The sequence below is a fragment of the Protobothrops mucrosquamatus genome, unplaced genomic scaffold, assembly GCF_001527695.2.
Source record: "Protobothrops mucrosquamatus isolate PMUCROS unplaced genomic scaffold, P.Mucros_1.0 scaffold2711, whole genome shotgun sequence".
In the NCBI taxonomy this organism is placed as follows: domain Eukaryota; kingdom Metazoa; phylum Chordata; class Lepidosauria; order Squamata; family Viperidae; genus Protobothrops; species Protobothrops mucrosquamatus.
The window spans coordinates 124,779-139,206 of NW_015388756.1; the positions used below are offsets into that span (position 1 = coordinate 124,779).

The 14,428-nt window shown below is 43.5% G+C and overlaps 1 protein-coding gene across 1 annotated transcript in view; it reads left to right on the forward strand.

Moving 5' to 3' along the window:
* The first annotated feature begins 3,448 nt into the window (after positions 1 to 3,448).
* Positions 3,449 to 14,428, forward strand: part of SLC6A5 (solute carrier family 6 member 5) — a 58,096-nt gene continuing 47,116 nt past the window's right edge. The window contains exons 1-4 of the mRNA XM_015825607.2: positions 3,449 to 3,532; positions 6,807 to 6,942; positions 11,583 to 11,714; positions 12,412 to 12,585. Coding sequence (XP_015681093.2) covers positions 3,464 to 3,532; positions 6,807 to 6,942; positions 11,583 to 11,714; positions 12,412 to 12,585 — 511 coding nt within the window. The 5' untranslated portion in view covers positions 3,449 to 3,463. The remainder of the gene's footprint in view (positions 3,533 to 6,806; positions 6,943 to 11,582; positions 11,715 to 12,411; positions 12,586 to 14,428) is intronic.

Consider the following 14,428-nt stretch of genomic DNA (forward strand, 5'->3'; position numbering starts at 1 on the left):
AGCTACAAATGTTATTTCATGATATCATCATCTTAAGTCCCTCGTAAGCAGGTCCTACTCTGTTACTCCAAAGTGGGTTTGTTTTCAAAGAAGATGTGGACTAGGAGAAGAGATTTGACATACCCATTTCCAGGTAGTGAAAATGGGTACTGGATAAAGTGAATCTAAATGCTTCATTATACAATTTTTGTAATTGTTTCATAAAGTAGCCTTTGTGATTGAGGAGTTATAATGAGTACTCATAAAACAAACTCACTATATGAGTTTGTGAGTCCATGAATTATCTAAGGAGCTACCTCATTCTAGTAAATAGGCTTGTTGGAAGTTCCGCATAAACTATCCAATCACATTTCTCTCCTTGTCTAAAAAACATCTGTAAATCTGAAAGGTGCGTGGTTGTTTAAAACACATCACATGTGTATTTTAAAAATACATAGATACCAGTATTCACATAATGTACGGAACACAAATAACACACACAGACACAAATGCATATTTCTTATCCTATTGAAATAAGCAGAATCGTCCCACTGAAGTCAACTTGGGCTCAATCAAGCTTATAGTTCTAGTTCTTAAGCTAACCATTTGTTAGTGGTTGTACTGTATATTACACAGAAATTTACAATCAAAGTTCGTGCTGCTGTTAATCACAGTTTCCTAATGGATGTTCAATTTCAAGGCTCTCCTAGGGATCTCCTTGGACCTACAGCATCTGTCTTGGATTGTCAAGTCTCGGTATCATGCAGAGATTACAGTTGCTTTGTTTGCTGTTATTGTCTGGTTTACTTACACATCTGTATTACTTGTGAGTCCATGAAGAAATCTTGCTTAAAGATACTTAAAGATACTCCCCGGGGTATGCAGGCTGGGCATTCTAGGTTTTTAGTCCCAACTCAATTTGAGAGATTGTTGGGGAAAGCTGGTCATGTGATGTCAAGCTTCCTAACACCACTTAGCAAATTCAACCCCAACATCACTTTAACTTTTTAATGGAGTAATCCAATACTAGTTTGCTCTTTTAAAGAAAGGATTTAGGATTTCAGTCTTTGAAAATCTTCACTCAGCAGTGTGTGTGTGTGTGTGTGTGCGTGTGCGCGCGGGTTCGTCTGTGCGTGTGCGTGTTGGGAGGAATATTTCTCCTGACATCTCTATGTACTAAAAATAATCTCGATGAAAATAAATATTTCTCTGGGCAGGCGGTGAATTTCGTCTAACGGCGCTGGGTCTCCCGCTGCGTTTTGGGCGGACAAAGGTCCAGGAAAGAAGGGGGAAATCTTTTCCGTTCCCTTTCCAGAAGAATCGTGGCATTAAATTAAAATGCCGCTGCTGACAGATGAAAGGCAGGAAAAGGCGGCGAACCGGGTCTTTCGGAGGGGCGGTAGAGGAGCTACTGGCTGGAGGCAGGAGCTGTGCGTTAACGAGGGAGAAGACTTCTATCGCCCCTGTTTGCGCGTTGGGTGCAATAGGACGTGTTTCTCACATGTTCTTTTTCTAATTAACCACACACGCGCGCACACGGCTTTCGCTGGGCTTGGCTTAGCAAACTCTCATCTCCCCCCCCCACCCGTCCCCTCCTTCCCCCTGAGTCACACCAAGCACGCCACCCCAACTGCCGCCTGACTGACAGCTAGCTTGCGCGCCCGCTCCTGTTGCCGCTTTAAAAATTCGAATCCGAGGGTAATGATTTATCAAACTCTTATTATCGCAAAAATGTCACAGGAAGGGCACCTTGCTATGCACTGACGCAAACCCAGCCTTTCTCACCGGAGCTATAGAAAGCTTTGCTCTTAACGGAGCAAAATTCACTCCACCCTTTTCGCCCCAGCTGCTGCAGCCTTCTATCTCTACAAGATTTTGTCCGATGCTATTGTAAATATGGTAAGTGGGCTTTATTGTTCATCCTTCTTTTCTTTTTTGGGAGCCTCGGATTGGGAGAAAACGGTATTTTTACTTTTTAATCTTGCCGGTGGTTCCGTATTAAAAGTAGTTTGAAATCAAGGCTTGGAAAAATGTACTCGGTCGGGAGTCAGCGTGTAATGCTACGAGCACTTGTCCAGGGTCCTGAAAACCCACATTCCTCTGAAGATGTTCTTGTTATGTAGGGACGTCGTTTAGTATCTGCTACTTTCCGGATCTGGGTTTGCCGACTGTGTGAGTTTCTTTGGAGGGAGGGGTCGATTCAAAAGTGGGAAGAATGTGTCTTCTGCCTTTACATTCACTTTTCAGAAGAAGAAAAAAATTTCTCTACAGCAAAAATGTTTCTGAGGAAAATGTTACAGAGCCGCAATGATTTATGTGTAGACTAAAATTGTCTACTGGGGCGGACAATCAAAGTACAGATTGGAGAATGTGGTTACATTTTTATAATTCTACACATGCAATCCTCTTTTTACCCAGGTTGAGATTCTCGGAATACCTACTGAGAAATAAATCGCATTAAATTACAGTCTGTTTGGAGTAACGGGATGTGAGAAAATATAATTCAGGGTTTTTAATGTTTCTTGTGCTCCTCCCCCATCGGTTGAAGTATGGAGGGGAGGTCAAGGTTGGGAATATTTAGAAACCAGTGTTATTGAATTTCTCTATATGTGGCTAGCTGCATATAGGGTAGTTCGGCTTTATCTCTCCCTCCCCCCCTCCAGCCCAAAGCTAGTATGCACTGCTGAAGACAGAAAGGAAATGAGGCGTAAAATTAAAGATATTTTTTTCCCTACAATGGTGCAAGGAGCGGGGAACATCTTTCAGTCGTGAGGAGAAAATAAAGGAGGTTTGCAAGGAGAGAGCTGGGGGCGATGCTGTTTCCTACGCTGGAAATGTGGGTCTGCAGGGGAAGAAACGATTTTAGGTTAGAGTGTGAAATGGAATCTGCCGCAGCGTCTCCCTGATGCCTTTAAGCAGCGCAACCTTCATAAAAACTCTTAACGTTCAAGAAACCTTCTTCGAGGAACGGAGCCGAAGGAAGGCAGCCGTTCGTTTCTTCTTTCTTATTGTCCCTCTACTCTTGCAGGATTACGCCTATCCCAAGGAGATGAGCGAGCAGCTGGTTCAGAGCCCTGACGTGGTCGCACCTGGGCCACTGGAGAGGGCAAGGATCCACAGAAACAGTCCCGAAACCGAACAGCCGCAGAACTTCCAGTACCAAGTCCCGCCTCAGCTGGCTAAAGTGGCCTCAGCTCTCTCAGGCGACAGCCACCCTTTGCCCTCCGACGAAGGGCAACCCAACGAGACCGAGCGCACCAAAGTTGGGATCGGCAAAGTCGCCTCGGCACAAGGCAGCCCCCCAGCCGACCAAGATCCCCCCGATCCTTGCACGCTCAAGAATGCCCCCTGCGCGGGGAATGCCGCACCAGCTAACATTGCCCCCTGCAAAATCGTCCCCTTGCAAAGCGCTGTTGGGCCGGCTAATCAAAGTCTCGGTAAGAGCGTGCTGGAGCCAAACAATACCAAGGCCGGCTGGGTGAACATGAGCCAGAGCACCGTGGTGTTGGGCACAGATGGAATCGCATCTGTTCTGCCTGGCACCGTCACTGAGGTGAGTGGTCCCCTCCCCCATCCCATGTACCCTGCTCTGTCTCTTTCAGAATTCAGGCAAGGGCCCTGACGCCACAAAAATCATCTCTCCCTTAAATCCTTAAATCATTGAAACCAGCCGGCCCTTTAACTCCAGAAGAGCTTGGCTATCATCATTGCCAAACTGTGCAGGCCAACATTTCCCAATTCGAGACAGGCTGGTTTAAAGCAATTCAAAATTGAGATAGGCGAGGAGCGATCGTGAAAAAGAAAACCAAGGCTAGATTCTTCCGTGCCTCTTCCAGTGCAAGAAGGGAAAAGGCAGCAGGCGCTGCTGTTCAGGGAAAAGGTAAAATCTTCATAAGGTAGCCCGCAAAAGAGAGCCACATAAACTAGATTGGGAGGACGCGGCTGGCTCAAAGTCACCCTGTAGGGTTCAAGGTTAAGGGGTGGCTTGAACCTGAGAGCTCTGACTTCATACAGCGTGCCAAGCTATCAGGTGAGTTGCTAAACTTGGTTAAAAGTGCCAGCCCAGCAATGGGAACAAGCGATTATAGAGTAGCGTCATCGGGGAAATTAACTCCAAGAAGTGTTTGCCACCATGCCGCCTGCCGTGTTCCAGGACTGCGCTGCTTTTCTTGGAAAGCTGCCGGTAAAACCGAGCGAAAGGCGGGTCGGGCAGGTCACCCTTTGGGATTCTGCCTGTCTGTCGGCCTGCCTGGCCCCTGACCGGAGCACAATCGGAAAAACTACCCAACCAAAGAGCCTACGGGGACCAACCCGCCTCTTGAAGCCCCAGTGGCCAAGCTAGGCGATCAATCACTTCAGCTCAAGACAGTTTAATCGTTACTCGGAGTCAGTCAGCGCGCAAAGGCTCCGGCGCTGCGGCGGGCTGTAGAAATAGGGCTCCCGGCCGCCACTGCGGAGCACCTGATCCCTTCTCGGAGCAGCTGGAGCTCCGGCGCGTAGGAAGCAAAAGCGCTGCGGAGGCGTTCCGCTCAAGCCTTCTCACGTCGGAACCTCCTCCATTGGTTGGGAGTGATGGAGGTTGTAGTCCGATCCCTCCGGAGAGCATTGCCCTTAAGAAAGAGAAAGTCTCCATTTATCCCAAAAGGATTACTTCTTCTGGTCTTTGCCCAGAACTGGTCGTGGGGATTTTCTCCTTCCGGCCTTCTGGAGCAAGTTAAGTGGAAAGGCATAAGTTTTGAACAGTTGAGGGTGACCGGGGGGGGGGCTAGTATTTAGGGCCGGCTCTGCTTTTTTCAGGGAGAAAGCCAAGTGCAGGGGTAGGCAACCTTGGCTCTTTTTATGACTCGTGGACTTCAACTCCCAGAATTCCTGAGCCAGCCACACTGAGGGGAAAGGGAGAGGTTTCCAAGCTGAGCCATGCTGGCTCAGGAATTCTGGGAGTTGAAGTCCACGAGTCATAAAAGAGCCAAGGTTACCTACCCCTGGCCAAGTGCCTTGAAGGCAATGAAGTGGAGCTCATCTCTGGCCAGACTACGGTTAGGTGCTATTCGTGGACAAATCGGGACACTGATGGTCTGCAAGATAGGGAAATACAGGCTCAGAAGGAATAGGACAAGGACAACTTTTTTTCTCCAGGAGGAATATTTTTTTCCAATAAATATCTGGGAAGGAACTGTGACCCTCTCCTCCTGGCTTCTCTTTAATCTCCTAGTGCAGGGGTAGGCAACCTCGGCTCTTTTATGACTCGTGGACTTCAACTCCCAGAATTCCCGAGTCAGCTATGCTGACTCGGGAATTCTGGGAGTTGAAGTCCACGAGTCATAAAAGAGCCGAGGTTGCCTACCCCTGTCCTAGTGCTTGTTGGCTATTTTCCTCTCATGGTTGAGAGGAGGACAAATATCTTCCGTGGTGGTTTTCTCATTTCAGGGTCTCAGCAAACAAGGCAGCTTCTCTGCCCCTCACCTGGTTGTTATCGAACGGGACACATGCCCTTCAGTTAGTAGAGGTTGTTGATTTAACCTCCAGGATGAAGTTCTAAGATTAAAAGCTTCGTTCTCAAAAAATGATGCTCTCAAGAACCTTAACTAAGAGGATTCTAAATCAGTGAAGAAAAATCAGAAAGGAATGTTCACATTTCCGCTGAATTAGGGGGATCTCCCGGGGTCATACCACATTTACAGACTGCAGAGAGCCAGCAGGCAGTGCGCCTTGTTTGGAAGTCAACGAGCGGAATTCCTGCAGGGTTTTTTTCCCCAATATAGGTTGCATCTTGAACCCCTGCTGCCTATCAAAAGCACCCTGGAAAACTGCCAAGCTGTTCTCCCTGCCCCCTGCCCCCCACCAGTTTAAAATCTATCTTTGGAGAATCCAATAAGCCCAACTCCTGACCCTCACTGTCTGCAGGATTTACGTTTCAGAGCCAGGTTCTCTTGAAGTGTACAGCAAATATGATTTAGTTTACCTTCTCTTGATTTACTTAAACCGGAGGACAAGCCATTGGCCCTCTGCACAGGCTCTAAAAACAGAAGCTGAGCAGGCACTTTGGCAGAATTATGCCAAGAACCCCACCAACCTACTTACAGTTTCATATACCCTGTGAAGGCCAGGGAGTTGGTTAAAAGAACATTTATGCCCATTCAGTTCTATGCTTTTCTTTTCTGAAGGGAGACTCTTATGGGGATGTCAAACTGAGGCTGTGCTGGCTACTGGGCTTCAACAAGCTTACAGCCAGATACAACATGTAGCCCAAAATATCAGAATATAGTAATTCCATGTAGCCTGGTGTTTGGCACTCTGCATCAACCTGCCAGAATCTTTAATTCTTTGAGCAAGACCAAACCATGATTTATACCCAAGTCTCCACAGTTTTAGCAAAAAGGATGGCAGCCAACTCTTCAGAATGATTGGCTCCACTCTTTTCCAACATATTTGTCTCTGTGTCAACTGTCAGAACACCAGAACACACTAGGTTGATCGATTCCTAATCCAGAAAGATGTGCCAAGCTAAACAGTTAGGTTAGTTCAGTCCAATTAATCACAAGTTAGGGCTAGCCAGTTGTTTGAATGCAGCCATGGAGCCATAAGAGATGTTTATTTATATCACTTGAGAAAGATTTCTGATAGCTGTTTCTTGAGTCAATGTAATTGTAGTTGTTTCTTCTTCTCCTTCTTCTCCGTCTTCTCCTTCTTCTTCTTCTTCTTCTTCTTCTTCTTCTTCTTCTTCTTCTTCTTCTTCTTCTTCTTATTATTATTATTATTATTATTATTATTATTATTATTATTATTATTATTATTATTATTATTATTATTATCTCTCTGCACAGGAGGACGATGAAGGAGATGAAAATAAAGCCCGGGGCAATTGGTCTAGCAAGCTGGACTTCATCCTCTCCATGGTGGGTTATGCAGTAGGGCTGGGCAATGTCTGGAGGTTCCCGTACCTGGCCTTTAAGAATGGGGGAGGTATGGATTTTCCACTCTTTTTACCTCGTGCAGTTCAAAAGGGGATAACCCTCAAAGTCAGTTGAATCTAAACTGGTGGGAGGATTGGCTTGAATCCAAACTCATTGGTTTCACTATTTTTTTTTAGATTGGGTTTGCAGTCAGCAAATTAACTGGGAAAGCTTGGGAGGGGGTCGGGAGAGGGAAAAAAAAGGGATTGGCCGTTTCCTCTTGAGGAATTTATAGCGTCATTCAACAAAGGGACAATGTCTCAGCAATGAAGAAGGGTTTATAGTCCCACAAAGATGATTGGATGGCACTATAAAGGTAGGTAAAGGAAACTCCTGATGAGGTCAGGACCTGTCTTGGAATTCCCAGCAGTTGTCCAACCAAAATCCACTCCGCAAAGTCCACTCAGTGCTGCCACCCAGTCAAGCAGGTGGGGCTACAATGACCTTAGAGGGAAGACTCACAAACGTTGTCCCTCTCCCTACGAGTGCTGCTTTGGAGCAACCAAGGCAGTAAATAGACCCATGTCTTTCCATTGTAATTATAGCCATCACGTACTAACTGGTTTTAAAATGTAAATATTTAAAGTTAAAATCAATGAAATGCAGACGAGATGCTCTTTGGTATCCTATGGTTTAGTCAAAATTGCTGAAGGGTGAGCAACAAAGAGGAGAAATGCCCTTGCTGTTTTTTCCAGTACACAAGTGGAGTTTCTAATTCACATTGCAAACATGGAATAGAAACGTACCATCTTTCTTACCAGGGACCTGTGTGAAAGATTCTTCATCAGTCCTCACTGAAGGGCATAGGGCTTAAGTAAAGAATGAACCAAATTCTGCCAAACTTAATGAGTTTAATGAATAACAGAAGTAGAAGTACTGAAGATTACGGATTAGAAACGGATATTTTTAGTCTAAAAACATAAAGGATTACTTATTTATGTAAATATGCTGTCCATTCCCATTAGAACAAATTACACCTTCCTATGGATACAGAAAACCCTTGGTTACCATCTAGAGGTTGCCTGACTTTTTGCAATCCAGATTTGGTAGCCTTGTATCCGTGTCAGTGCTATTTGCATACTAGGCAATGCATATACTATGATAGAAATAGTTTTTATAAATTATAGTTTTAAATAGTTTTGGAGTACGAACACAAAAGTTTCAGATTTCCTTGAAAGAAAATATTGCATTTTTTCCCCTGCCGAATGTTGGGTTGTTTTTCCTGTTTTCTACAGAAAAATGTTAATAAATAGGTTACATAGGATAATTTGGAAATTATGTGGGGGAAAAAAACCTTGAACAGTGCAATTTTGCACATATATATAGCAAGGAATAAATCCCACTGAACGTGTGAGCACATATACAAAGGGTTGCACCGTAGTAATTCTTTTTACAATTTCCAGTCATTGTTAAAGGCTGTCAGGCTTTATTTCTATTATGAACAGAGCAAATGAGAGAGTGAAAATAATACGATATAGCTTGGCATTAAACCTGAAAACCTACGTCCAGGTGCTGTAGCGTAGAATATGCCTTGGGAACCGATTTCTAATTTAACGGGGCTGGTGGAAAATCATAAAAATGGAAGAACCAACTGGCGCAGTAAGATATCCAGAAGTGAATTCGTTTTCTTTCCCTTTTGTTTTGTTTTGTTTAGCGGGGATTGACGCCAATGTGCACGGAGTGGGACCCAGACTCGGGGATTTGCGAGGGCAGTTGCGAACTTCGCTTCCCTTCGAATTCAAGGCTCAGCCTGGCTCACCTAGTTTGCAAAAACAAAAACAAAAACGAAAACAAACCCACAACCCCGAATGGCCACGAACGTGCAAACGTTTCGTTGATCTTTACCGCTGCTGCCGGAGTTTAGGTTCCAAGTCCGAGTCTCAGGGTATATACGCCCGTAGCCTCGAGACAAACCGGCTTTTTTGGGCCGCGAGGAAAGCGAGGTCCCTCTCTCTCTGCCTAACCCAGAGGTAGGCAACCTCGGCTCTTTTATGACTCGTGGACTTCAACTCCCAGAATTCCTGAGTCAGCACAGCTGACTCAGGAATTCTGGGAGTTGAAGTCCACGAGTCATAAAAGAGCCAAGGTGGCCTACCCCTGGCCTAACCCATAAGGCTAAAGAGTGGCTCGCTCTTTTGAGCGGGGGCCAGCAGTGCGCTTGGCTTAAAAGAGTCGAGTGTGCGCAAAAATCGGCGCGCTTGGGGCGCGAACCGATCAAGCCGCCGTGCGCTCCTGTCCCGCTCCTCTCGCCGAGAAGCGCCGTATTGCCAGCGAGCCGGTGGCTTTTAAAGTGAGGGTTAGGGCGGCGCTGCTTTCGGTCCCTTTGGCTTCGCTTTGTTTGATTTTTGCCTAAACCGGTCCCCGGCTTTCCTGCCGTCACACTCCAGGTAGCTCCGAGGCGCAGTTGTAGGTGATGATGAGAAAAATGATTAGCCCTAATTGAATTAGCCGCGCCACCTGCAGCAAGGCTGGCGGCCATGGCGGCGAGCCACGTCTTCCTTGCTGAACGCAGCGCCGAAAGAAACCCATTAAATACCCCTAAGGGGAAAAAAAAAAAGTGGACTGGGGGAGTGGCTGATTTAGAGAAGGTCGTGTCGAGAAGGAGGGGGGTACTATTGGGAAGTCATCCCCGTGAAGTTTTTCCCCAAGCCTATCCCGTGAGAATGGGGTCTTCACTGTTTAGTTGGGGGATGAAGCCTATTTGTGATCGTGCTAAAGATACCTTGAATTGGGATCCGTGTAGTTTCCTTGGCAAGGGAACTGAAATGGTTGGCTACTGCTTCTCCTGGGATGTTTATTTTTTGGGGGGGCTTTGCTATCTAGCACAGTGTTTGTCAACCTTGGCAGCTTGAAGATGTCTGGATTTCAACTCCATGTTCAAGTTGCCAAAGTTGAGAAGCCCGGAGCTAGCTTATGGTCCTGAAATCTCTTGGTGGTCTCCCATCCAAGTACCAAGGGGGCCTGACCTTGCTTTGTTTGGAGTTTAGACACAGTTAACCAGCAGTTGCTTCTTTGTGATACTGCTGTTCAGCAAGCTGCCAATGGTGTTTAGCCATTGTTGAAGGTTGTCATTCTTGCCTACAAATCCAGTAAAATCTAAAGGTTAAAGTACCTGGCTAGAAACCAGGAGACTGTGAGTTCTAGTCCTGCCTTAGATATGAAAGCTGGCTGGGTCACTCTCTCTCTGCCCAATTCAGCTCACAGGCCTGTTTTTATGGGGAAAATAGGAGAAGAATTAGATATGTTTTGCCACCATATTTAATAAAGGGATTAAATATATATTTAAAATTAATTTTCTTTCTTTCAGAATAGAAATTGTTAGAATTAGTCTCATGACTGGCTTTCAGTTACACGAAATTACTAAAGTTTGGCCCTTTTTGTGAATGCAAGTTATACTGGAATCAGAGTATATTAATGTGCCCATTTTCCCCTTGATCGTATAATCTCAGTTTATTTTACTGCAGAATCAGCCTGCATTTTAGTCTTATGCTGAGCGTTCATATTCCAGGAAAATAATCGGATTTTATTGCTTAATCCAACACTAAAATATGGTGTGTAAATACTTTCCCTCTATCTTTTAGTGGGAACATGATCATATGATCAACCCTTTCTTGATCTGTCCTTGACAGAGTCCTCTGGAAAGTATATAGAAATAAATGCTATAAGCCAGTCCATATTTTCAAAATGAGGATGCTGTGTAGAAAAAATGGACCTAGTTATGCTAATAATGTACTAAAGTGAGACCCTTTGTATTTCTCAGTTCAGTTAGAAATATGACTGATTTAATCTTACAATAGGGTAATGTTCTCTATAGATTAGGGTTAGGGTTAGGGAAGAATTGTGCATACAGGTTTGTTCCTTGATACCTTGCCCCATTTATACATGCTGAATCAACTGTCCTCATTTTACCTAAAAGTCAAGTTGGCCTGGAGGAAAATAAAACTTATACTGTGGATGAAAAAACAAACTCTGGATCATATGTTATGCTAATCCATAATGTAAAATATTGAGCAAACCTAACCATTGTAGTTTATAAACCTTGTTTTGTTTAGTGATTGGGCTTGTGCTAGGCACTGAGTTGCAAGCTAATCTACCACCTTTTAGTTTAACATGTATGAAATCAACCTATGTATTTCATTTTCTGGAATAATACAGTATGTGAAACTCTTAACTGAATTAATTGAACAAACCATGAATGAATTAATTATGGCTAAAGCCAGATTTAGTCATTAATAAAATCCAGATTTAATGCTATTTAAAGTAAACCTATTAAATAATAGAATATTGATTAATGACAGCCAGATAAAATCCCATAGATGCCTATTGTTCTGATTCCCAAAGAATTTTGTCCTTTTTTTGATCAATATACAGTCCTTGTTGCCCAACCCCCAACTGGGTAGGAATGTACATTTCTTAGGCTTCCTCAACTTGACATCTTTTCACTGAACTGGTAGATGGCAATTGGAATTGGAATTCCACCTAGCTCCAGGGTATGAATTTGGCAAAATTTATTAAAGGTGAAATACCTTAATTCCACAAAATTTCATGAGATGAAACAGCTTCCATAAACTTGTAAAACAGCAACAAGAAATGAGGATTGCTTGTTTTCTGTGTTTAAGGTTTCTCCCACTTGGTCCTTTTTCCTATTAGGTGCATTTCTTATTCCCTATTTGACCATGTTGGCTCTGGCTGGAATTCCTATCTTCCTCTTGGAAGTTTCTCTGGGACAATTTGCTAGTCAGGGACCTGTGTCTGTCTGGAAAGCCATCCCTGCCTTACAAGGTAAGTTTTTGAAACGGATTACTTCCTGCGCTTTTTTAGAAATTAGGAAACTGTGGATTAACTTCAGCTTAATCAAGAGATAGGAAATGATTTTGATCTCTGGGTGGCGCTGTGAGAGAGGAGCGGGTGATGCTTTGCAGTCCTATTTTGACCTTGAATCGACCTTGCCTTGACTGATGTGGTAATAATGCAGTACTTCTCCTGCCTTAGTGAACCATCGCTGCATTTCACAGCAGGCGAGTGTAGCTGCAGCATTCTGATTGAATCCAGTACATGTGATACCGCAGTGTAGTACTTGCCATACTTTAAAAAAAAACACACCATGCAAACCATGTTAATCATATTTATATATAGGGCGGATAGAAGATGCACAGCAAGATTCAAGGGTGCACGCTTTGATAGTATTAAAAATGGAAATGCAATGTAGCCAATGTACTCATCCCGATTTACTTAATGGCAATTTGATGCAAGCTAGAATCAAACATGTATTTCCTTTGAGCATAACTTGGCGAGTCAACTTGGGATTAAAAATAAAATAGGATGGGACTGCATGTTGAATTGTCTCCAACAAAAGGCTCTAAAATAGCCCAGACAAAATACGGTAGTTGCGGTAGGAGTAGTTGATTTCCTCATGATCTTTTGGTTCCAAGAATGTAAAACGAGACAGAACCATATCTCTTTTATTTTCTTTTTTCAGGTTGTGGCATTGCAATGCTGATTATCTCTGTCCTAATAGCCATATATTATAATATTATATTGTGCTATACACTTTTCTACCTTTTTGCATCCTTTGTACCTGTGTTACCTTGGGCTTCCTGTAATAATCTGTGGAATACACCTGATTGTAGAGATAAAAACAAACTTTTGTTAGGTAAGTTGGGGCATGCTTTTCTTTTATATATTTTTAAAGCTTACATTCCTGTGAGGCTACTGATCTGTATTATACCTGTAACAAGCTAAAGCATATTCAGAGATCTGTTACTGTAAATTTAACAATTCTGTCGACTCCATACAAATCCTGTCCTTACTGAAACGTTCCTGAGCCACTTTGTTATTAAGCTAAATACAAATGTTCTTGTTCTAAGTTAGGCATGAAAGCTGATTGGGAGACTCTGGGCGAGTTATACTCGATCAGCCCAATCTACCTCACAAGGTTATGGGGAAAATAGGATGATGAAGGAGTAGTAGGTATGTTCTCTGCCTTAAGTTATTTATAAAAATAATAAAGGGAGGGTTTTTTTTTAAAAAAAATCTAAAATAAATAAATAAATCAGTCCCCATGAAAAGTTGGCTGAAATTTTCCTCAGAGATGCAGTCGAAAGTAATCTATTTCTATCAAACTGAATGAGAAGATTTGAAATGCAACAAACAATACAGGAAGACAAAGAACCATTTTGACGAGTAGCAACTTTGGCTAGAAATATGAGTTGTGGCAAGCAGCAGGTCCTCACAACAGTGTCAAGCTAGTATCATTTTGACCGATCAGTACCTTCCCCTACCTATTTTTGACTGATCAATGGCTTCCCTTACCTATTATCTTCCTGATATATTTTTAATAGATACCCCCAAATTCTGAGCTATATTTACAGTAAGAGTTACAGAATTTATTAAGGTTTTATGCAAGTCTGTATTGTGTAGTGATTAAGATATCAGGTTAGAAACTGGGAGACTGTGAGCTCTAGTCCAGGGGTAGACAACCTTGGCTCTTTTATGACTCGTGGACTTCAACTCCCAGAATTCCTGAGCCAGCCATGCTGGGAATTGAAGTCCACGAGTCATAAAAGAGCCAAGGTTGCCTAGCCCTGCTCTAGTCCTTCCTTAGGCACAAAGCCAGATGGATGACCTTGGCCCAGGGACTTTCTCCACAGATCTAGGAAGGAGGCAATGGCAAACCACTTCTGAAAAACTTTGCCAAGAAAACTGCAGGGACATGTCCAGGCAGGCTCTGAGAGTTGGACATGACTGAAGGGAAGAAGAAAAAGAAAAAGAAAAAAAATATTTGCATGAATGAGTGGAAAGAAAAAAAAAGTGGTAAAATTACTTAAAGCATCCCATAAACCAATAATTTGCTTTGCTAATTTTTGCAAAGTTCAAAAAAAGAGGAAAAGACCATATTTTCCGGCGTATAAGACGACTTTCTAAACCCTGAAAATCTTCTCAAAAGTCGGGGGTCATCTTATATGCCCAGTCGTCTTATACGCCGGAAAATACGGCTATTATATTTTATTCCTTTATATAAGCTGAGGACGCGATGGGGGCAGTGGCCGGGAGCTGCTGCCTCCCGTCCTGCTCCCCCTCCCTGCCCGTTCGGCGCCGTCTGTCTTTCATTCTCTCTCTCTCTCTCCTAACCTGGAGGGAGAGGGAGAGAGAGAAAGAGAGAAAGAGGAAAGAAAGAGAAGAGAAAGAGAAAAGAGAAAGAGAAGAGAGAGAGAGAGAGAGAAAGAGGAAAGAGAAAGAGAGAAAGAGGAAAGAGAGAGAGGAAAGAGAAAGAGGAAAGAAAGAGAAGAGAAAGAGAGAGGAAAGAGGGAAAGAGAAAGAGGAAAGAGAAAGAGAGGAAAGAGAAGAGAAAGAAAAAGAGGAAAGAGAGAAAGTTAGAGGAAAGAGAAAGGAAGAGAAAGAGACAGAAACAGAGAAAGAGAGAGGAAAGAGAAAGAGAAAGTTAGAGGAAAGAGAGAAAGAGAAAAGAGGAAAGAGAGAAAGAGGAAAGAGAAAGA